A 24120-nucleotide genomic window follows, 5' to 3' on the forward strand; every position below is an offset into this window, starting at 1 on the left:
ACAAGTATTTCTTTCAATCATTTTACCAAAAACAATAACAAAATCTTTGTAGTTGAATCATGGATGTTTATTGGTCTCAAACAATACTTAAAAGAAAATGGTAACTTGCATTTGGGCACCACAACATCAATATCAGTACATGACTTCTGACTTATTTGGTATAATACGTAGTGAAGTCAAACCATAAATGTAATGATAGGACAGTGGGTCACATTGATGCAACACAGTCAGTGTTAAGTCCATAATATAAAATGCATTTAATGGGTGTTTGCTTTTATGCATTTCAATGTACATACTATGTTTGAGCCAACATTACGTATTACTGTAAAGATACAATATTGAAGACGCTAAGGCACTCATTCTCTGAACAAAAACTATCCAACGTTGATATAGATGGGGGAAACACAGTGTCTCAAACCCTTACTTGATTGATTGAAGGCTATACTGTAAACAAAAATATATGTGGTTACATTACCATTGAAGCTGTGTGATTATTTCATGTGAGAAATCATAATGCCAGCCATGAAGCTGCAAAAGCTTTCAGCAAGTGCTCCCTTTACCTCAGTGTAAAACGGAAATATACTTAAAAAAAAAAAAAAAGATTGGCATTAAAAACAATCCTTGATTTTAAGAAAAAGAAAGGCATTATCTTCCGTTTCGTTGACCTGATAAACCTTGTAAAACACTGACCCCTTGTGGTCATACAAAGCCATTGCACTACCAGCTTGTGGGCCCTTTCTATTGAAGAGCATTAATTGTGTCCCAAGTAGTTCACCTCAGCCATAAAATCTTTAAGTGCAACTGAGTGGTGAACAGGCAGTTGGATTGGTGTATTGTATTGAGTTTAATGCTCACATGAAACAAAGGAATGTATATATTGGGATTTTCTTTTCTTTTTGTTTTTGTTTTAATAAATTGAGCTTTCGCACACCTATGGAGATATTAGGTGTGCTAGAGAGATGAAGTCAATCAAATTTGGGAAAACTTCCACATGCTTCCCCTTCTACAAACAAGATATATCAACTATGATGACATTTCAGAAATGGACAACTTAAAAAAAAAAAAACCATTAAGTTAATACATCTTGTTTGCCGAATAGACAGTGTGCAGGTCATAATTAAAAATGGGGAAATGCAGTCAGAATAACACAATCTGCACTTTACTGTCATTATACAGGTACAACGAAATTGGTAAAGACATTCATTCAAAAGCCACAGTAGATCAAAAAAGTCCTTTTTAGTTCTCCCTTCAAGTATGGGTCCTAATGCTGTTTACAGATACCAAATACAGACATACAAAGGTCCTTCTCTTGGCTTGTTTACATACTTCTTTAACAGCTATATTGTAACACAGGAGATGCTTTGTGCATTTGGCACTGTTATTAAATAATCCAAGTAACAACAAACAAACAAAAAACAACCAACGGGTATAAATGAACATTGCTGATGCATAAATAATGTTGCGTCGTGATATTGCATGATGCTGTTACCCATCACCCATTTGCAAGAGCAGCTCTTTGCAGCCAGACCAGAGCAGCATGACCACACACAAACAGACACCTACACATCCGTCCATCTTTAATCCATTCATCCATCATCCATGCCATCCGTCCATTCATGCAGCCATCTATCAACTTATCCATCCATTCTTTCATTCATTCATTTAGATCTCTATCCATGTCTTCCATCCATTCTTTAATGCTTTTTATGCATCCACGCAGCTAATCATCAATCCATCCATTCATTCACCTATTCATCCGTCTATCTATCCGTCTATCTGTCCATCCACCAATCCAGCCAGTCATCCACCAATCAATCAATCCATCCATCCATTCATCCATGCATCAGGGTTCCCACACCTTTTTCATGAACAAATTCAAGCACTTTTCAATCACCTTCAAGCACCCAGTTTTTAGTTTTCCAGCACCTTTAATAGGTCGTGGAAAGGGTCTTGTGTTTATAAGATGCAATTTCCTGCATTCTAATCAATTTTAGGATGTCGAATGGCAAATCCCATCTGACATCTCACTTCCTCAGATTGTTGATGATTCAAGCATTTTCAAGCACTTCACCAAAAATTCAAGCTTTTTCACAACCTTGAAATCACTTAATCGAAATTCAAGCATTTTCAAGGAATTCAAGCACCAGTGGGAACCCTGATCCATATTTAATCCATTCATCCATCCCTCTTTAATCCATCCATCCAGCCATTCATCCATCCATATTTAATCCATTCATCCACACCACACCACACCTCAGCACACTGCTGACTGTAGACCTCCTGGCCTAGCTGCATTCTCCTGGTCTCCATCTCCATATCACCGTCCCCGTCCCTGTGCGTCCCTCCTCAGAAGGTGAAGCGGCGGCTGGCAGAGTGGCCCACCTTGTCCAGGTTGGGGTTGCAGGCGAACTGGATCATGGGGGGCGGGCCGCACATCAGGACCAGCGCGTCATCGCCCGGCGCAGGCAGGTGCTCCCGGACCATCTCCTCACTGATGAAGCCCTGGCTGTACTCCCAGCCTAGTGAGGCAGGAGGGGGGAGGAAGGGAGAGGGGGAGAGAGAGAGAGAGAGAGAGAGAGAGAGCGAGAGAGTGTGTGTTCAGATGCAAAACTCTCAAAAAGACATAACAAAATGGAGTATCTATATTACTGGAGTATTGGAGGCTGGTGAAGGCAGGCGCTCCCGGATCATCTCCTCACTGACAGAAGTGAGAGAGAGAGAGAGAGAGAAATTTTTTTCCCTTTTTGAATGGCTTTTCCTGCTTTTACCAGCACCTAGAGGTTGTGCATAGATTCTTGTACTTTTGCACATTGTCATTACGCTGCTCGAAACTTCAGAAACAACCCTTGTAGTGCTAGACCCACATAAAGGTGAGGTAGGCAGTGTTGCCAGATCGGGCGGTTCCGTGCCCAATTCGGCTGTTTAAGATGACCCTCTGCGGGTAAAAAGGGCATTGGGAGGGTTCTTCTGTATATGGCCATAAAAAAAAGTTTTTTTTCTTCGGGTTTCAGTAAACACAGTACGCACCTCAAACGGTGTGCGTTTACTGAAACCCGAAGAAAAAAATCTTTTTTTTAAATTCACTGCGTACGGCAGACAATTGGACTCGACTTGAAAAAGAATGGTCGTCGCACACTCAGAACTTCATGCAGTAACATTTAATAACACCAATGTTTCGGCATAAATCCTTACATTAATACAATTTTGTTCAAATTTGGGCGGGATTTACTGTCTTCAGGCAACTATAGGGCTGGAAATTGTCAGCCACATTTGGCAACCCTGGAAGTAGGTCAAGAAACCAGTCAAAAATGGGAGTTAAAAGGTTGTCTTTCAAATCTCTCTGCATAACACAGGACAGTTAGCGGTATCTTTGTCAAGGACTATTGAGAAAGACAAAGATGGAAGAAATTAAGCAAGAGAGGAAAAAAAGAGAAGCTGTGCATGTTGCAAAATCGAACATTTACCAGGGGAACAGTAGGCAAATCGCATTCTGAGATAGCACTGGGAAATAAATTATTACAACAGCTACTATAAAAAACATTTTCTCACAGAAGAGTTGAAAGACACAGAAGAGAAAATAGGACACAGATGGGCCATACAGGGTCATTGTCAGTGATGTATTTAGCAGCTGAAATCCGGTAGTACCAATAATACCAGTTGTATTAATTATATACATAGATTAATATTTGGTCATTCACATAAAAATAATGTGCTTTTCAGATTCACTAGTCCAGGAAAACAAAAGAATAATTTAATTCATACAATAGTGGCATTATCTGTGGTTGGCCCACCCTGACATCTACTACTAATAAACATCAATGACCAACGATTTTAAATAGACCAAGATAAGCTATACCACGAGTGACCAATGCAACAAAGTGGAATCAACTCTGGTCTCCTAAATGTGCATGACTTTCCCACTGAACTCCATTTATTTAAGGCACATGGCTGCCTTATGATTGCAGTTAGGGCTTCATGTCATATGGATCCTAGACGACGGGGCAGTCATGGGTGAGCGGTTAGGGCGTCAGACTTGCATCCCAGAGGTTGCCGGTTCGACTCCCGACCCGCCAGGTTGGTGGGGGGAGTAATCAACCAGTGCTCTCCCCCATCCTCCTCCATGACTGAGGTACCCTGAGCATGGTACCGTCCCACCGCACTGCTCCCCATGGGGCGCCACTGAGGGCTGCCCCCTTGCACGGGTGAGGCATAAATGCAATTTCATTGTGTGCAGTGTTCACTTGTGTGCTGTGTCACAATGACAATGGGAGTTGGAGTTTCCCAATGGGCTTTCACTTTCACTTCACTTAAATTAATCGTCTCTACCTCATAAATAGTCTCTGTCAATGACCAATAAACAGAATAAATGTCATACCTTCTGGGGCCTTATCCACAGTGTACCACAGCTTGAATCGGGATGGGTAGTTGGCTAGCACCTCCTCCAGCTCAGGTCGCAGGAGTATGTCTTTTTCACTCTGAAGGGGAAAAAAGCGTAGGTCTTACTGAGCGTGAACAGCAACAATCAGAGAAGCAACCATGTCACCTCAAAATGTACTAAATGTACAATAGAACTGTGGCCAAAGCATTTAAAGCCTTCAGAATAAATTCCTTTTACCTGGTTTGCAAAGAGCAGGTAACAAATCGTGGAGTCCTTGGGATCCTTCATTACCGCACGAATGATCTGTAGCATTGGTGTGATGCCTGAAACAAACAAAAAATACATATATTAATGGATAAATTACTACGCAAAGGAGTGACCATCACTGGGCTTGTGGGTGTCTTCTGACTGTCACAGCGGTGAGCCTTTGGACTTTGTAGATGACGTCAGAGCCCCAGTTAGGTACCCCCGAATGTCCGGGTTCGAGTACCGGTGGGGCAACTGTACTTTCACTCACTACGGAATGCAACGAACAAATAAACAAACAAACGCACACACGCACACAGGAACAGTCTGAGAAACTCACCAGTTCCACCTGCAATCATGCCCACATGTTTGGCCTTCTTGACGACTGCAGGTGACTTCTTATCAGGTTTGATGGCAAACTCTCCTAAAGGGAAGGGAAACAAAAGTACTTTATGTCACCATGTCTCTAAAACTCATCAATACTCATGATTTACTCATACTCAACATGCTTGAGAGAGAGAGAAAGGGAAAGGATAATGGATAGAATTATCAGTAAATAACTAAGATTATAGCTCATATCAACATGATGATGATTTGTGATGATGATGACTGGGAATTATGGGCAGAGTGGAAAGAAAATACAGAGCAGAAGTGCTGAGCAAAACTGGAAATGCTCTATACTGAAAGCTACAGCTAACGTTTCCCCTTGTAGATACTGTATATATGTTACTCAGGAAATACACTCAGGACAATGAAAGCAGGGCTCTAATAGCCAAACTTTCCCAGAGTAGATACACTGTATACTATATTATCTTAAGGAGATATACTGTACTGAAGGCCGAGATCCAGAGCCAACCTTTACAAATATGAATACTTTATTGTCCACAATGTGGAAATTTGTCTTTCCCATGGTAGATACACTACAATATACTATACTCAGGACAGTGAAACTCAAGCTCAAAAGCCATTATATTACATTACATTAGGCAGACGTTTTTATCCAAAGCGACTTACAATCGAGGACATGATCCATAGCATACAACACTTGCAGAAACAAAGTGCACAAGAGATATAAAAAAAATAAGTGCATATACAGTATAACCATCTATGCCAAGTAGGGTTAGTGTTCTTTTTCTTAGCCAACCTTTCCCCTGGTAGATTAGTAGTCCGCTCGGCCCTCTGAAGTCGATGGTCTCGCCGACGCGCAGACTCTCCACGTACTGGCTCATCTTGCCTCCCTCGGGGAACTTGGGGTGCACGTTCTTGTAATAGATCTGCACACGTGGAGAGAGAAAATACAGCAAAATAACAGTTACTCTTTTAATCTTAACCCTTACGTGCAGAACCTCCATCACAAGCTTGCTGTTACAAAAATGGTAATGACCATGTCTTGAGGTGTTACTCAAGATTTTCAGTAATGCCATAGCACAGCGTAACATTACTCTGCAAAACATTACTCACAGACAACAGAGAAAACATGTTGTGCAATGTCAACCGCCACGCATAGTAGTGTTAACAAATTGAGTATGATTGCCCGTGAATGTGCCTGCACCAAAAGGCTGTAGAACAGCACATCAGGACAAAAGTTAAGGATGATCAATGATGACAGAAAGTCTTATCCAATTATATTTTTAACTATAGTACAACTGCAGCTTTGCACAACATATTTTCTTCAAAATAATTATCCTGACAATGTGTAAATATGTTTACAAGCTAAAACAAAATCTACTTTATGTCTTGCACTGCCTGTGTGACAGTGTATTGAAGCTTCGGGAGGGAGGTTTACTAATGTTCCACGCCACACTCTGCTAGCTGGCCTCCGTTACACCTGCATACAGCAATGTTTTAACAATGTTTTACCTTGATCACGAGGTCCACAAAGCCTTTGTCATCGTCACTTGATACAGGAGTGTACGGCCTCACCACCAGATTTCCATCGATCTTAGCAGACAGATAGATATGCTGCCCTGAAATCACAGGACAATTTGGCACAATAGATCAATAAAGATGTCTCAGTGTTTTTAATAATTGGGAATGTCATTTTTCTGACCGTCATCAGGACACGACAACATTGTATTGAATTAGAAAATATTTTAGCCACCAAAGTTAACTCACCAATGGGTAGACCCAACACTTCCTCTGGGGAGGTGAGGGCGAATCGGAATTTTCGAGTGTCATGGCTGATGATCTGAAATATGTAGTACACAAACACACACACACACACACACACACACACACACACACACACACACACACACACACACAGCTGAAAACACCTTCAGCATGCAAGACCATACAATGCTAAAATACCGGTATTAATAATAACAGCAAGAACAACAACAACAACAACAATAATGAATATATACAAACATAAGCCGTCTTTGGCATTGAAAAGTTGCATAATGTAATGTTACATATTGCTGCAGGGAATGACATCACAGGGCATGGGCATACTAGATATTACAGCACGTACCTCTTTATCAATTAATTTCAGGTTGTACTTGATGGTGGGATCTTTCAAGGTAATGGCAGGCTTTTTCTTCCCAAACAGAAGATTGAAAATGAGGTCGCGAATGCTGTTCGCGAGTCCACACAAAAACTGCAAAGTCAAAAGCACGTCACTGAAACACATATGGATACAGACAACAATTTTCAAGGCTTTTCTTCATCTAATGTTGTGCTCTGAAAAGCAACCAGTAGCCATGAGATTACTTTACAAGTAGGCTACTAATTCATTAGTGAATACTTAAACCAGGCGGCTAATTTAAGATAATTAATCACTGGTCTTTGGCGTCAACTTGCGCCTCTGTCGATAGTTAGTCAATAAACCAGAAACAGTTGAAAAGTTTCACTATGAGACAGCATTATGGTAGCTAACACGTTAGCTGCGTAGTCTGTTGACATTGTGCACATAGAAGGGCTTCAGCGATTAGCTGGGATGTTGTGAGTTAAACCACGTGGCTGACTATCTCCAAGACTGCATGTTTACATGAACAGTATCAGATCTATAGTTACTTACATCAATGAGTTGTGAGATCATCTTGCTTAGCTTGGACCCCTTCCTTTTGACAGACTTGACGTGCCCCTTGCCTTCTTCCTGAAATGTGTTCAGCCGCGCCTTCAAAGGGGGCAATTCTCTCCAATAAGATGAGGTTGCGCCGAACCCCTCCCATTTTTTATTAGGTTAAACCAATGAAACTTTATTTGTGTCATGGGGGGCGGGTGCTGCTGCCTTTACTGAAACATTGATTGGCTTGAACATAAGCAGAATATTTTGATTGACAGTTTTACTATAACTGTGAACCTCTGTATCTACATGTCCGTTTTATGACGGTCACAAGTTTATTACAACTACAACAAACAGTCGAGGAGTGAGAAGTGAATTAACAATGGCATATCGGTGAGTGTGGACATGGATGCATTTGTATTTTGTGGACATTGAGTTCTTTGCATTGTTATTTCAGTCAACATCAGCGGAAGACTGAGCAGTAAAACTGATGGAAGTCGGGTCTGTAAAAGATTAGGCAGGGTCGTGTCCAAAAAGTGTGCAAGGAACTGGAAAGTCCCCTGAAAAAGAAACGCTCTCTTTCTTCTCTTTACTTTCTTTCTCTGTATGCCTTCTTCTGAAACTTTGAAGCGCGTGCAGCTTCTGTAAGAGGAAATTCATTAGGACAAATTTAGTGGAGAGATCTGTCGCTCGCCACTGGCAATGCGAGTTACAACCTGTGAACTTTTCATTGATAAAATGCCTGTGTCGCCTGCACTAACCGTCACCGATTAAAACTGATACAGCTGTGGCTGTGAAAATGAAAGTGGCTCCATGAAACAGCTGCAGAATCTGCACCATTTTCCTGTTGGTATCACACTTTGTGTGTCTGATTGGTAGGGCACATTTCATTGCATATCCTCCTTTCTACAAGATACAGTCTCCTGTGGTTTGGGGGGTTGTTTTGACAACACAAGGGTAGGCCTATCATACGTTCCGCGGTCTATGGGCCTATGTTTTAATAGTCCACACTAACAGTCAGATGAGCATGAGTGATTAGTCAGTGTCAGGGCTGCTGACAGCTTTGGCCGGGCCCAGGACAAATTCACCTGAAAGGGCCCCAATGCATAGGCAAAGAGGACCCATTTCTGGGCCCCCTCTCTTCCTGGGCCCGGGACAAGAGACCAGTTTGTCCCCCCTGTTGGCTTCCCTGGTCAGTGTCCAGTCAACAGGGAAGTGCCCACAAATAATTCTTCTGTTCTTGATTTTGCAACAATAGAAGATGACGAAATGGCAAAACTTAAAGCAAAGAATTTTGTCTGATTTTAGGAGAAGTTAAACTAGGGCCCTGCAATAGCCCTATATCTCTTCATTGTTACTCTGCTTGATCATGCATTGCACTGATCCAATCATTGCCCTTGGTCTTATCTCATTCCACTGTGAATGTTGTCTTTATTTGTGCAACAGCAGTCAAGGTGTGAATGAAGAGATATCCGCTGTCCTGAATGAGCTGTGGAAACTGGATACTAATCGTCTCAAGCCTGGGAAAGATTACATCATCGCACTGCAGGTAAAGTGAGTGGTGAGGCATTCATCTCCTAAACAATGACCCATAGTTGCTGCTCTTTGTATTATATGCCAAAATGTACCATCCATGGTTTAGCCCACTTACTATTGAAGATAATATTACAAAAGAATAGGATTTCATTGCTCAAAGTATTTTCTCACAACAAAGATCCCCCAAACATGTTGTTTTGTATAAACTTCTCTGTTAAAACTTAAGTTATGAGCAGCAAGGCTTAGCCTATCATTTCCTACAGTAAATGCACACAGGTAATTCAAATTGAAGCGTTATAGCAATCATGTGAGGGGGAAGAACTTGAACACATTGCTTGCTGCAGACACTGTATTACTTCACTCTAGTTCTCTGTCTGTCATACAGTACAGTATATGCAGTAACATCCTTTCCTAGTAATCAAAAACAACATACTTATAAACAAACACAGCTCAGACAAATGCAAAAAATGTCCACATGAAGAAAGCATTAGTATGACCCCCAAGACACAGATGTGACACATGTTTTGGGCTCATCTCATCATACTGTATGTTGCCATGACTGTATATTGCATGTGTTGCCAAAAGAGTTGTATGAATTACAAGTAGCACTGTAACAGATGTAATTACTAGAGATGCACCGGATCCTGATTTTTAGGATCCTGCCGGATACCGGATCCAATGCTTAAGATCCTGCCGGATCCGGAACCGGATACCGGATCCAACGAAAGGGTTGAAACACATAGCCTACTCACACACGTGGGCCCTTTTTATCACGTTGGCTCAAACTATTTTGACTTAAAAGCCTCGGCTACCGGATCCTGGATCCTCGAACCGGATCCGGATCCTGTGAAAAAACCCTATTATCCTGCCGGATCCGGAACCGGATCTCGGATCCTGTACATCTCTAGTAATTACAGCTCTAGTAGTTGAGAGTCCATGGTTGCAACCTTGTAATAGCATACTACTAATTACATCTATAACAGTACTTCTACCTGTGTGTGTGTGTGTGTGTGTGTGTGTGTGTGTGTGTGTGTGTGTGTGTGTGTGTGTGTGTGTGTGTGTGTGTGTGTGTGTGTGTGTGTGTGTGTGTGTGTGTGTGTGTGTGTGTGTTTTTTCAGGGAAGAGCAGGATATGTGGCCCATGGCAGCAACCAGGCCCGAGACCGAGCGAGAGCTCCACTCTTCGAATATGTGGATGACAACAAACTGAGGGGCATTGAGACCTATGCCCGTAAGTTCAGAGAAGCGCATGTTTTTCATATTCTTCCAGAAAAGCACATGACACGTGTCAATTTGAATAGATTGAGAGCCATAGCATGAGTCTTTATTACAAAACACAAATTAGACACAAAAAACAACAATAAGTATGTTTGAATTGACCAAACAAAAACATGCAAACATCTATGGCCTACCTTATAAGCCATGCTTTTTTTATGAATGTGTACCACCTTCCAAACCTGTGTGTATGTGCATGTGAGCTTGTGTACATGCGTGTGTATGTGTTGTGTATGTTTTTTGTGTTTGCGTGTATAATAAGGCCCAATTATTCACTCAAAATGTCATCTAACTTAAAGATTTTGTAAATCTGCTGGACAACTATGAGATGTCCACGGGAGTGGCAGAGACCGTCACCTCGCAGGAGATGATGGAGAACCACCTCTTCCTGGACGCCATCCTGCAAACAGAGGTCATGAAGGTACTACAGGCCTGCAAGCCATTTGCCTATCCCCAGTGATAAGGAAGGCATTTGTTAGTCGCTGTTATATAGTGATGGTAAAAAAGTAATAAACCACGTGGGACACGATCCAGTGGGTTTGAGTGTGCCCCGAGGTTGTTTCTCAATCTTTACTCAACTCACTCTTCCAACGCTTACATCTTCACCGTCCAATCAGCTATCACCAAAAATGCATAAAAAAGCCCCCCAAAAAACTTAGGGGAAAAGGTATAATTTCAATAAAATTCTATGTGCTGTGTGATTTTATATTTTATATTTATATTTTGGTGTGTGTGTGTGTGTGTGTGTGTGTGTGTGTGTGTGTGCGTGTGTGTGTGTGTGTGTGTGTGTGTGTGTGTGTGTGTGTGTGTGTGTGTGTGAGAGAGAGAGAGAGAGAGAGAGAGAGAGAGAGAGAGAGAGAGAGGGGGGGGGCTGCCTTGGCTAAATGTATGTAACAGTGAGCTATTTATGTGTAAGTATGTGTGTAATGTCCTGTGGGCAATGTCTCTTTGTATTTATGAATGTGTGTATGCTACTTGACTCCTTAATTTCCCCCTGGGATCAATACATGATAATCTACTCTACTCTACTCTATTTCTATTTCCAGTGTGCCCACAGTTATTTGGTGAGGAAGGGACAGGCTTCTTCAGATATGACACATTTCAAGAAGCAGCTGTTTGACATCTGGTTTCGCCTCTACCATCGGGACAGGAGTGGCGGGTAAGTCCCTTTCATGTTTCTTTCCCCTTTTTTTTTAGCTTGTTTGGGTGTTTTCCTTGTGTTTTGTTTGTGGTCTCCTTCATCAGATAAAAAAGACATTTTTTTGCGAAATGGTAGATCAGTGAAACACAGATTCTGAGAACATCAGTGTGAAATTGTGTGCCAATGTGTACCACCACAAGAGATTGTTCCATGTTTTTTGATTGTGGTCTCCCTCATCCTCATCCTCCTTCTCCTTCACCTTCCTCCTTCATCCTCCTTCACAAAAAAAACATTTTCTGCAAAATGGTAGATCGGTGAAACACAGATTCAGAGAATATCAGTGTGAAATTGTGTGTTGTCTTGTCAATGTGCACTGCTACAAGAGACAAAAAAACAAACTGCACTGTGAGCAGTAAACAGGAAGGCCATCTGGCACGCGATTATACGCCTCTTAAAGACATGGATGTTACACATACTTGCCACTGGGTTGCACTGTAGTCCCATTTTATACCAATTCACTGTATGAATGGACTTGATGTTATATAACCATAGCACACACACACCTGTTTGTTGAGCTCCTCATCACTTAAACATGTGTAACGGAACAAGTATGACACATGCAGAGACTTTTTACTAAAACATGCATTTGAAGGAAGCTTTTCAAGTCTGAAACTCGCACTCTCTCTGTAACACACACAGTCTCTCCGTTTTAATTGGCTCTGTACACACTACACAGGCAGGATTCCTGTGGCTTCGAGCATGTGTTTGTGGGCGAGACCAAGCACGGGAAGGAGATCATGGGCCTGCACAACTGGGTCCAGTTCTACCTGCAGGAGAAGCACGGTCACGTGGACTACAAAGGCTACAAAGCACGAGGCAACAAGGACACAGTGAGTAAACATCACGCCAGCCAGGTGTCACATGAGCGCGTACTCAGAGACGTTTATTTAATATGAAACGATAAGTTACTTGTTGTTCCACTCAGCGCATGTGAGAGAGAGAGCAATTAAGAGAGAGAGAGGGAGGGAGGCGCATAGGAAGGAAAAGTTAGAAAGAGCGACATGGGAAAGAGTGTCTGTCTGTGTCTGTATGTGCGTGCAATTCATGTGTCACGTGATGCCCTAGTAATCACACAGCTGGGATCACTTACATAGAGAGTGCATCATGTTAGTGCAGTATACTGTATCTGTGTGTGTGTGTGTGTGTGTGTGTGTGTGTGTGTGTGTGTGTGTGTGTGTGTGTGTGTGTGTGTGTGTGTGTGTGTGTGTGTGTGTGTGTGTGTGTGTGTGTGTGTGTGCCCACAGACATGCAAGCATAGTTTATGGTTTTGTTTGAGCACTGAGCACAGACAGAGACAGAGAGAACACAGAGAACTCGAATGGGATAGACATAATAATACAATATTAAGTGGGAGATTCCCACACTTCTTGTTCTTTTGTTATTCACCACAAGTGAACATTTATCAGCTTTATCTTTATCAGACCTCTGATGATGGAAGTCTATGGAAGTATAAACTTTCCACTTGTGCTGAATAAAAGAATGTAACACTAACCAGAGGGCGGATTTTTCACCTCACTTTATATTTGTATGTTTTATTTATCCTGTTCCAACTCATTGGATATGCACATACGTATACACAATACCTATACACATGTATATTAACAACAACTAGAAGCACTCAGAGAGTGCAAACCTCCACCAAGGCTATGGGTCACTGACACCATAACATAGCACAACGCCATGGAGTCCTATGTCTACAATATAATATAATACTTTTCAAGTCTTGCTGCCTTGTTTTTGTGGAGTTGGAAACTGGAATGTCAATCACTTTTTCCTTTTTGTCATTTCCAACAACTCATCAAAATCTGTTCGTAACATTTTGAGCTGCTGACTGACGACAAACAAACCAACCCGACCGAAAGTATAACCTCCTTGGCGGAGGTAATGATGATGATGATGATGATGATGATGATGATGACATTGTACGTAATTGAACACAACCTCTCTCATGGTCTATGTCCGCACTCCGCAGCCGGATGAAGACGACCACGTCCTGAACCTGCAGTTCAGCTGGAAGGACCTGGTGAAGCCGGTGGGCAGCTCCTTCATTGGGGTCAGCCCTGAGTTCGAGGTGGCCCTCTACACCGTGGTCTTCCTCATGTCCAGCGAGAAGGTGACCAACGTGGTGGTGAAGGTGGACGAGTATCTCCTGGAGGTGGTGGTGTGTCGCTACGGACACTCCATCGGCACCTCCTATCCCAAGATGCTGAGCAGCAACAACAGGGATTAGCTAGGCTTGGCTAGCGCCCCAGGTGACAAGCATAAGGGTGACCTACAGTGACGGCCTCATTTACACTTGCAGAAAATTTTATAAACAGAATTTTCGTATCGATTTTTTAGGGCTTGAGCAACGATTAGTTGTCTTGCTAAAAGAACATGACTCAGTTGTAAAGCAGGTTCAGTTAAACTTCAGGTAGTGTTAATCACCTAATAGCAGAGCCTGGAGTCCATTCCAAAGACATCTGTGGGTAATCTATTAGCATGTTAACCACTTCCTAGAGGTTAACTTAGCCAGGTTTATCACTTAACCATGTTCTTGAAACACTGCCCAGATTAAAAAAGGGCTTTTGTTGATGTAATTTATTACATAATTGGATCATGTTGAGAATGGGTAGTTTTTATCCATTCACACAATATAAAAACATTTTTTTTAACTAATTTTTTAGGAGTATAAACAGGTTTCTCTTGTTTACACATATCTGATCAGGTTCACGTTCATCTTCAAAAAATATTCTTTAAAATGTTACTCCTTTTACAAAAAAAATCAACACAGGCCTACAGAACTAAACAAGGTCCATTGTAAATCTACTTTTTCCATTCTTGTACGAAGTGAAAGGCACAATCCAAATAGCCAAAGATGAGTAAGCTCGACCAACAGTGCCTGAAGGAACTGAAGATATTGAAGCTAGACAATACCATGCACACTAACACAATAACATACACTCAAAGTATGTATGTAGGCCTATGTATGCCCCCATTCATTCTATGTGATTGACCAGTATGAACATCATGAGACCAGAGACCTTTATTTGTTAGATATTTCCCCAAGTGTAAAGTTGGTTGCAGTATTATTCTGCATCTGTGTCAAAGTGCTTCATTACTTCACAACCAGTGTTTATGTTATATTACATGTGTTTTGTAAACTTAAATCCTAAGTCATTTATTATTCACCGTACTCCATATCTTTAGATTTACTATTGCCATTAGATATACTAATTAGTATACATGGTCATAACACATTTCACCAGTTCATCTAGTAACCGAGAGGCAACTGATGTTTATTTAAATAATACTCAACTAGATTTGATTAACACTGCCTTTGTGTCTAACTATTTCATTATCCACATTTAATGTCATGCCCAGTGATTGCAGATCATTCTGCTTTTTGTATATTGCATTCAACACAATAGCCTTGACATATTTCAGTGTAGTTAAAATACTATCAGTTTTCTAAGGCTTTTCTGTTTTGGGCTCATCAATATGGGAGATTGTATGAAAAGAGAAGTGTTTACTTGTGAAGTAGTGAGGAACTGTTTTCCATGAGAAACAGTCAGCAGTGAAATCACAGACACCGGTTTTCAAGATGATAGCCTTTTGTCCTCTTTGTCCACATGGTTGTTAAGGATGTGCTGGGTGTTTGAGGTTTCCTTGGTCTCACAGAAGCACACACATAGCCTTCACTCAACATACTGGATATATAGCACAGATTGAACAGAGGCAACAATACATTTTTGTTTACAAACCTATTTCAGACTCTCCAAAGTTGTTACACTTGAATTTTATACTGTGGAATGCAGTCCAACCAAATTTGTATGAGCGATAATTATTGTATTACTTTTTCCTACAAAAATGACAATTGTACAGACATAGCTGTATCTTTGCTATGGAGAAATTTGTACTTTCTTTTGCTTTTCTTGCACAACATGAGATGGCTAAATTGGACATTTTGGTGACAATATTTAGTGTACACTGTAGATGTGCATTTAATCTTTTTGGTACATTTTATTGAAATGTATTTTTAACTTGTTTTAACATTATCTCTGGTCATGAGAAGCAAATTCCTTCTTGACAGAACTTCCCTGAAACAAGATTATGCTTAGAAGATTAGACACCTCTAATAAAACATGCCAAATAATGTTTATCAAAGAAGGTTGATTCCGTTTTTTCACTCAAATTAATTATTGTTAATTGTATGTTCTTGTGATAACTGTTTCATAGCGCACTGTCACATGAATAGACATACACAATGTCTATTGATACATATGAGTCATAGATATAATAGATATAAATTGAAAATGCCTTTGAATAAGTCTAGCCTAACAAGCTTTTGAAATAGTCTTATCAGCTTCTTTTCAGTCTCAATGAGCGCAGTTGCCGGCACAAATATCCCAGTTTGAAACTGAATACTGTCAGTATTTGGTTTAAAACAAGTTCCGGAATACTCCGTTTATCTTTGCCATGTCCAACAATTTGAATTTCCAGTTATCTTTGGCTGCAAAAACTCTGTATTTTGGTCAGACCAGTAATTATTTGTTCAGTAAATATTCATGGAAAAGATCAAATTGGTGAACGGGAAGCATACATTTTGAAAATGTGAATACATACAATAATTCATTGATAGCTCCTTATTCATTTCAGTGATTTAAGTAGGTCCAGTCTGATTCGCTTTTCGAATAAGTGTAATCAACCTTTTCTCAGCCCGCTGACTGTAGATGCCCTATTCAGGAATAGGAACTGGGATGCTGGCTCTTGCCGTGACCCTTTGACCTAGGCTCCCTAGATGGCTGTGCCACATTCCTCCCCGAACTCAGCTGTTGCTCACTGAACAGCCTGGCAGACAGACGTGAATGCCTCAGTTGCTCCAATGGGCCATCCACTGGACAGCGTGATGAGTCAAGAGCGAGGCCTTTGAGGACAGTCAACTCGGTGGTTGCTTGTGGACCCATAAATTAAGCGCTGTGATCTCCTGATATGGTCTGATGTCTACAGGCCCAAGAGATTCTATAAATACGTACAATGAAGTTAACCTATTAGGCGAGTACATTTAGGGTTTAACCCCAAAAAAATTGATACAAATGTTTTTTTTATGGATTCTATTACTATTGGACCTGCTAAATGACATACTAAAAATCTAGTAAAATCTGACTTTGGGAAATGAGTTTTTTCAACATGGCTGCCATAGGCTTATTATAAGGGTCAAGAGACACTCCAGGTGAATAGGCCAAAAAATGTAGCTTGCCGATATCACCATGAAACTTAATCCGGTGATTAAATATGGTAATTAGATTTAATATGGTAATTAGACTATATCTAATTAAATATGCATTACATTTCAAAATGCAAAACCTCAAAATCTGAAAAAGCCAAGCTCAAAATTACTCTTTTATTTTGTTTCTAGTAAGCCAGAAGATATCTTCAGAGGAGATTATGGACATCTCTTTTTGTTTTGTAGTAAATCTAAAAATCTTTGTGCAGACACACCAGCTAGCATTTTTTTTTTCAAAACATGATTATTTAACATCTCTCTTAGATAAATAATTGAGTTTTATGTGTCTCAAGTTCTTCCAGACATTCTTTGAGTCTGGTGGTATCATTCTTAGCATGTATCAAGGGCAAGGTCAGCTGTCCTCAAATCATAGCCTCTCCACAGAGGTGTCCTAAGGGCTGGTGCTGGGACTCCTATTTGCCATGTACACCACATCACTGGGCCATGTTATCTGTTCTCTCAGCTTCTCATACTACTGTTACACCAATGAAGCACAGTTACTTTGTGCCAGATGACTCCACGGTCACACACATTAACGCTTGCCTCTCTGAACTATCCACAAGTATGAAGGAATGCAACCTTCAGTTGAGCCTCGCCCAAATGCACTGCTGGTGATCCCAGCCAAAGATTGAGGTTGCCATGATATCGAGCTCAATATGGATTCTGCTACTGTTGCCTCAAATAAGGCCACAAGAAGTCTAGGTGTCATTGTTGATGACCATCTATCATTCTCTGACCACATAGCCTCGGTTTCCCAGTCATGTCCTCTTTTTCATGCCCTAATTGAATACAAGGCCCTGACCCTTGCCTATGAAGCTACAACAGGCCCTACTCTGGCTTACCGGAAAGCTATGCTAAATCCCTATGTCCTTTCAGGACATTGTCTGTCTCCAGTACCAACCGTTTCACCTTGCCCTCTACTTACACATGTAGTGGCTCCTGTCTATTCAGTTCAGCTGCTGAAAGACCCAAAATACCTAGTGACACCATGATTCATCACTGATGATGTGCCCTGACAAACAGCACATGGATATTATCATAGCAGTAGTGTATTTATCCACCCAAACAGCACTCCAAACAAACAGATCCTGAAAACATGTTAGTTCATGCCAATGTAATTATCATGTAGTAGCCTTTATTTTTAAAAACTTTGATCTTGAAAATGACACCTTTCCTGAAGTCAGATTTTCCTAGATTTTTAGTATGTTATTAAGGACACTTAGAGGTAACAAAATCAGTTGAAAAACCTTTTGTATCAATTTTTTTGGGGTTAGGTCTTTTTTTTGCATAGATGTACTCGCCTATATGTGGGAAACTCATTTAAATATTGGAACAACCAGAGACCTTAATCATTTATAACATGATTCAATCATTTTTTTAAACTTACATTTAAAAGGTAAACAAGAGATTTCAAAACAATTACTCATACACAGTTTTGTTATCTAAACATAACATCGTGATTTACAACATGATAATCCCTTTATGCTCAAGATCAAACACATATCACAATCATCATCCGTGATGCCTTTTTATTTTCTCTGCTATAATAACAGTGTGCACTGTGATTGAGAAGCGTCAATAATTGCAGTTTATGCGCCCCAAAAGTGAAGTAGTGACAAGGACTCCATCCCAGAAGGCCAACGCATCCCTGGAGCCAAATGCTGTGATAAGTTTTACTCTGTAGCTGTATTGATGTAGGATAATAGTTATACACATATAGGGGCAGTTCGAGTGAAGTCTATATTGCACAAATATAAAGACACAAACATTCTCAAAACGAACACATTCCAACAAGCATGCCAATTACAGCAGCAGTTGCATTTTTACACAGTCCATCATAAACTTGGTGCGGCTGGTTTTCCATTGAGCTTTGACAGGCAGTGACAAATGCTATTGAGAAAAGATACAAAACTTGATTCATATATGGACTTCATAATTTATCTGGCACATACAAAGAGGCCAATTCCTCTGTAAGGCACACATACAAGCTCTATGTACTGAAACATAGTACATGGACTGTGTATGAGTGCCTAGCACATAGTTGATAGTATGACATATCTATAAATGTGGCCCATTTCTTTATCATTTTATTAAATTTGCATAGCCATAAGGTTTTTTAGGCCTATTTTTTCCTATGGGACACCCAAACGTGTGACAACACAGTAAAACATGTAGTGTTAATTCAAAACTTAAAGAGTGCTCTATGACCAAATACAGTACACTTAACAGCATGTGAAAATGGACTCTCTAAGTATTGAATGTACACTGTTCACTGTGATATCATTTCCACGAGCCTGCTTTGCCCTTGATGTCCCTACCTGTGACTGCCATGGTGGCCCGCTGGTAACATTGGCATAGTCGTGTACGTTTTTTAATATATTTTTTTCTAAAGGGACAACCGAAACACACGTGCTCAGTCATAACAACTCATTTCCACGAGCCTGCCTTGCTCTTGCCGGTGGCCCGGGCGGTTTTGGCGGCCTTGCTTCCGCGCTGGTGGTCCGTGACGCGGTTCCTCAGCACGCTGACCTGGTACTTCTGCCTCTTGTGCTGCTCGGCCAGGTCGAACTTCTCCGAGTGCAGCTGCCGCAGCCACTCCCACAGGTCGCGCGCCTTCTCCACCAGCTTCTCCTGGTTCAGGTGGTCGATGTTGAGCGGCTTGCGGCGCTCCATCAGCGCCTTGTTCTTCTTCTCACGCTCTGTCAGCTTCTTACCCTTCTTCTGGTCCACCTTCTGTAGTGCACAGTGAAAAACAAATGGGGCGTTAATATTCCAGAGTAGACTTACAGTATATCCTAACTAGGGATGTAAATAAAATCGTAATGTATCGATGTATCGGAAGTATTGGCTGGCGATTTAATCGAATCGCATTGTAATCGTGGGGCATTCTTAAGGATCGAAAAGAATCGAATCGCTGGCCCCTGTGCAATGCCCTAGCTCTATAACACAATAGTAGTGCAAAAGTAATTGGAAAAAAATCGAATCGAACGGAATCGCATCGTATCGTTGGGAATTCTTAAGTATCGAAAAAAAAAACAAATCCCTGATTTAAGAAATCGATACCGTATCGTATCGTCATGAAGGCTGTGATTTACACCCCTAGATGGCGAGTGTTTACAACTCTGTGGAGACTGCAGAGTCAAATTACTCTTAAAGTGGAGTGTTCTGGTCCACCTGCCACAGAAAAAATAGGGTGTTAAAGATAAACTGAAATGCAATTGAATGTAAACATGATACAGAGGTAATATACTTTATTACCAAAAAGTATTCACTAACCTACCTTGACTAAGGTTGACTAAGGTGCAATATGATATCAGTCCACCTTTTGCGGTTATTATAGCTTTAACTCATCTGGGGAAGCTGTCCACAAGGTTGAGGAATGTGTTTATATAGGATTTTTTTACCATTCTTCTTAAAGCACATATCTGAGGTCTGGATCTCAGTCTCCTCTCTGTCTAATTCATCCCAAAGGTGTTCTATTGGGGTCACGCTAAGACGCTATGGCCAGTCAAGTCCATCCATACCATACTCTGTCATCCATGCACAGTCATGTTGGAAGAAAAGGGACCAACTCCAAACCCTTCCATCAACATTGGGAGCATGTAATTGTCCCCAATGTTTCGATGTTTTTTTAAAGAGTAGGACTAGTCTACTGGTATTTTTTACTGTGAGGCAGCTGCCGTAGCCCTTCTTGCTTCTTTGCCTTCTTCTCGGTGCACAGCTTGGAAGCGTCCGCCTCCAACTGAATTTTACTTTGAGTTATATTGACACTCCATTTTTTTTTTTTACTGTGGAACAAGTGGGCCCTGGTCATATTGAGTTGAGATAGATACTGAATGCCGCTTCTAAACCTTTACTTTACAGTGATTCCTTACACACGGTAATCTGTTAATATCTGAAGAATGTGTGGCCTTTGTAATGTGTTCAACTTCTTAAAGTTGAAAACAGAGAAGTCAGCCCTGAAAGTTTCTCTGTAGAACAAACATGAAGTAAGTCCTTTTAACCCAGTAAGGCATGGCCCCTGTTATAAATTAGCTGTTACCAGAATGGCAATGACCAAGTCGTAATGTAGGTATTACTAAAGACCCTGTCATGGTACTGTAGTAGGCCTACTGCTATGGTTTTTTTCAGTGTCTATTACAGCATTCCACTGGTGAAACAGTGCAAATTAACCTGTTTAAACACAGAGTTGTAAATGTGTTGTTACTAGAATGGCAATGACCGAGTCGTAGTGCATTACTTAAAGGACCAGTTCAGTAAACTTCAACATGCAGTTGTAATGCTCACACTACCCTGGACTTGTCAGTACCTGAGGTTTTTTTTTCTTTTTTTTTTCTTCAGCCTTTTCCGAGATCTTGGTCATTGTAATGGGGGCAGCACTTTGTCTACATTTTAAAAAAAGCAAACAGCGGTACATTTTGGGAAAATATTTGGAGTAGGCCTATGTTCACTTTTTTTTTTTTATGTAAACAAACGCTGCCCCCATTAGAATAGCTCATATCTCGGAAAGGGCTTAGCCGAAAAATGTGCTTCACCGGTTACTGACAAGTCAAGGGTAGCGTGAGCAATACGACAGCATATTGAAATGGACTGAACTGGTCCTCTATGGCCCTGAGTTTTGTCATAGTAGAGTAGTACTATGGTAATTAACTTTTCAATGTGTATTACAGCGTGCCTCAGATGGTACGTTAAGGGGCTACAGTATGTTTCTCAACGGGAGCGCTACAGGCCCCGAGGGGGGTTGGGGAGCTCTAGGGGGGTGTTGAGAAGGACACAACTGAGTTGGGGCTGGGTTTAGTCACCATTGGGGGGCATTAGTCTATTTTATTTTTCAATACTAAGGCTTATGATGAGGCCAGGGGGTGTGGGGAGGCTTGTTAGGAGATCAAGGTGGCGTTTGCTCAAAAAAGGTTGAGAACCACTGGGCTAAAGGGAAAATGTATGTTTTTAGATAAATCAATGCTGAGTAGCTTCTTCAAGACCTCAATGTGTGCATTCTGCTAAACGATGAACATCACAAAGATAATGATGGATGTTGTCCTTACTGTGAGGTAGCTGCCGTATCCCTTGTTGCTGATGATCTGCCTCTTCTTGGCCTCCTCGTCGGCCCGCAGCTTGGCGGCTTCCTCCTCGCGGCGGGCACGCTCCTCGGCCAGACGGGCCTGACGCTCGCGGTCCTGCTCGGTGCGCACACGCTGCTGCTCGGCGCGGTCGGCGCGGCGTTGCTCGATGCGGTTGCGCAGGGTGACCAGGTCGTCCTCTTCCTTCTGGCGGCTGCTGAAATGCAGCTCGATCAGGCTCTGCAGCTCGCCGAAGTCCTTCTCCACACGCTTGCGGTGCAGGTCATCGAAGTCCACCTTAGTAATAATGACAATAATAATAATAATTATTATTATGTAATGTAATGATTAGGGAGCTTGCAGAGAGATCACAGGGTTGCAGGTTCAATACCCACTCTTACCTCTCACTACATGTCTTGCCACACTTACCACTCTCTCTGAATTGTGCAATACAAATAAAGTTATTACATTAAATTTTCACGTTACATTACTCTTAGCTGACTTTTTAATCCAAAGTGATTAATAGAGATCACAAGGTATTGGCTACAGTTCCTGGAGCAGCAGGTGCCCTCAGAGCCTGCAACCCTGTGATATATAATTAAACTCAAAGTCCACCTTCATAACAATAATAAAGTACTGTAATGTAATGCAATAATGCAACGGTTAGGGAGTTTGACAGAAGATCACAGGGTTGCTGGTTTAATCCCCAACCTTATCACTCCCCTCCTCCCTCTATGGACCATGTTGACGTGCCCTTGAGCCAGGCAGACACCTATCCCCACATTGCTCCAGGGACTGTGATGTAAGGGTCAGTGAAGCGTAATCAGGGCCGGATTAAGATGGCCTGGGGCCCCAAGGTAGGAATTAAGGATAACTTGTCTACTACCTGTACTCAACAGGACAGATTCATTTTTCAGCATTGCATCTTGTCACAATGTTGCCATTTTTCACTTTTGGCCAATCAGGGGGGCCCTAGGCTGCAGCCATATCTAGCCTGTGCATTAATCCAGCCCTGAGCGTAATGTAATTTAAGATAATATCTTAAATTGTGTAGCATAATTCACACACTGCATGCAGCTTAATGTGCTTTAAAAGTTAGATCAAAAACGAACAAACAAAAAATAGATAGGTTGATAAAGAAGAAAAAGACAAATATTTGGCAAAGTTAGGGTTGAGGTACGGTGGCCTGCTAATAATTTGGAAATTTTGGGGTAACAAAGTCAGAAAATGGCTTAAAATTAAGGGACGGGGGCTAAAATGGCATAAAAATCATAATAATCAGAATCGTAAGAACCTTTTCGCCATCGGGCAGCTTGGGTGGTGCGATGTTGGGCACGTACACACTCTTGGGCGTCTTGGGCTTGGCATCCTCCTCCTCCTCCTCCTCCTCCTCCTGTTCTGCGTTCTGTTCTTCCTCCTGGTCCTTCTCTTCTGCCTGCTCCTCTGCTTCCTGCTCCTCCAGCTCCTCAGCCTCCTCCTGGTCTGCGATCACCTCCTCCTCTTCCTCCTCAGCCTGCACGTCCTCCTCGTACTCCTCCACGATCTCCTCAGTATCAGACATGGTGTCAATCGATCTGCACTGTACTGTACTGTACTGTACCGTAGTGTGGTATTAAGAACGGGGGGAGGACCCAAAGTGGCACCCAAAAACTTTTCTGGTGACCAGCCAGCCGCTCCGCCAACACCCAGCAGCAACTTCCAGGAGAAAGAGAAAGAGGCGGAAGCCGTGCCCCGATCCACAGGCCTATATAGGCTTCCCCCCGCCCCATGTGACCCCCACCCCAGCCAGACCCCACTCTGAGCAGCAGAAGTCTTTGAACTAGTGTGTGTGTGTGTGTGTGTGTGTGTGTGTGTGTGTGTGTGTGTGTGTGTGTGTGTGTGTGTGTGTGTGTGTGTATGTGGTGGGGGTGGACAGATGGATGGATGAAGGGAGGGAGGGATGTCTATTTTCTCCTTCGCCTGCCTGAGAGTTGCCCATTTCTCTCCCAGGGCCACTGGTCCTTATACACCACCTCACTAACACAACACCCCACTCAGGACCAAGTCATCTACAAGGGCCCCCGCCCAACATTTACAATGTCATGGGGACCCAATTCTGTGCCCAGACTCTCTCTGTGCCCAGGACAACTGACCCCTTTGACATCCCACCACA

The 24120-nt window shown here is 41.9% G+C and overlaps 3 protein-coding genes across 4 annotated transcripts; 1 reads left to right on the plus strand and 2 right to left on the minus strand.

Moving 5' to 3' along the window:
* Nucleotides 1–233: 233 nt before the first annotated feature.
* On the minus strand, nucleotides 234–7725 carry LOC134464009 (NADH-cytochrome b5 reductase 3). Its single transcript, XM_063217446.1, has 9 exons — nucleotides 7644–7725; nucleotides 7098–7223; nucleotides 6740–6812; nucleotides 6485–6591; nucleotides 5769–5898; nucleotides 4965–5048; nucleotides 4616–4701; nucleotides 4376–4475; nucleotides 234–2519 (listed from the first exon to the last, which is right to left on the minus strand). Exons 1-9 carry the CDS (start codon nucleotides 7662–7664, stop codon nucleotides 2347–2349), a joined length of 900 nt encoding a protein of 299 aa, XP_063073516.1. The 5' UTR covers nucleotides 7665–7725; the 3' UTR covers nucleotides 234–2346.
* A 214-nt stretch (nucleotides 7726–7939) lies between these two features.
* Nucleotides 7940–14471, plus strand: si:dkey-222f8.3 (Poly(U)-specific endoribonuclease-C-like). 2 transcript variants are annotated; one of them, XM_063218028.1, is made up of 7 exons: nucleotides 7940–8024; nucleotides 9078–9180; nucleotides 10286–10397; nucleotides 10741–10862; nucleotides 11488–11600; nucleotides 12319–12472; nucleotides 13615–14471. In XM_063218028.1, exons 1-7 carry the CDS (start codon nucleotides 8014–8016, stop codon nucleotides 13870–13872), a joined length of 873 nt encoding a protein of 290 aa, XP_063074098.1. In that variant the 5' UTR covers nucleotides 7940–8013; the 3' UTR covers nucleotides 13873–14471. The 2 variants fall into 2 exon arrangements, with proteins under 2 accessions (XP_063074098.1, XP_063074099.1); XM_063218029.1 differs by having other exon boundaries at nucleotides 9081–9180.
* A 3747-nt stretch (nucleotides 14472–18218) lies between these two features.
* On the minus strand, nucleotides 18219–23665 carry tnnt2c (troponin T2c, cardiac). Its single transcript, XM_063218030.1, has 3 exons — nucleotides 23263–23665; nucleotides 21954–22265; nucleotides 18219–19641 (listed from the first exon to the last, which is right to left on the minus strand). The coding sequence occupies exons 1-3, from the start codon at nucleotides 23527–23529 to the stop codon at nucleotides 19336–19338; spliced, it is 885 nt and encodes a 294-aa protein (XP_063074100.1). The 5' UTR covers nucleotides 23530–23665; the 3' UTR covers nucleotides 18219–19335.
* Nucleotides 23666–24120: the final 455 nt, after the last annotated feature.

Source organism: Engraulis encrasicolus, chromosome 15 (genome assembly GCF_034702125.1).
Source record: "Engraulis encrasicolus isolate BLACKSEA-1 chromosome 15, IST_EnEncr_1.0, whole genome shotgun sequence".
Lineage (NCBI taxonomy): Eukaryota > Metazoa > Chordata > Actinopteri > Clupeiformes > Engraulidae > Engraulis > Engraulis encrasicolus.

Excerpts from the sequence above, each read along its gene's own strand:
- LOC134464009 (XM_063217446.1), bottom strand. The coding sequence starts at position 7,664 with ATGATCTCACAACTCATTGAT. Across the intron at positions 5,899-6,484 it reads TTGTGGACCTCGTGATCAAG|ATCTATTACAAGAACGTGCA; the intron begins GTAAAACATTGT and ends CCACGTGTGCAG. Across the intron at positions 4,476-4,615 it reads ACCTGCTCTTTGCAAACCAG|AGTGAAAAAGACATACTCCT; the intron begins GTAAAAGGAATT and ends TTTCCCCTTCAG.
- si:dkey-222f8.3 (XM_063218028.1), top strand. Across the intron at positions 10,398-10,740 it reads GGGCATTGAGACCTATGCCC|ATTTTGTAAATCTGCTGGAC; the intron begins GTAAGTTCAGAG and ends TCTAACTTAAAG. Across the intron at positions 11,601-12,318 it reads CATCGGGACAGGAGTGGCGG|GCAGGATTCCTGTGGCTTCG; the intron begins GTAAGTCCCTTT and ends CACACTACACAG.
- tnnt2c (XM_063218030.1), bottom strand. The coding sequence starts at position 23,529 with ATGTCTGATACTGAGGAGATCGTGGAGGAGTACGAGGAGGACGTGCAG. Across the intron at positions 22,266-23,262 it reads AGCTGCCCGATGGCGAAAAG|GTGGACTTCGATGACCTGCA; the intron begins GTTCTTACGATT and ends ATTATTACTAAG. Across the intron at positions 19,642-21,953 it reads GATACGGCAGCTACCTCACA|AAGGTGGACCAGAAGAAGGG; the intron begins GTAAGGACAACA and ends TGTGCACTACAG.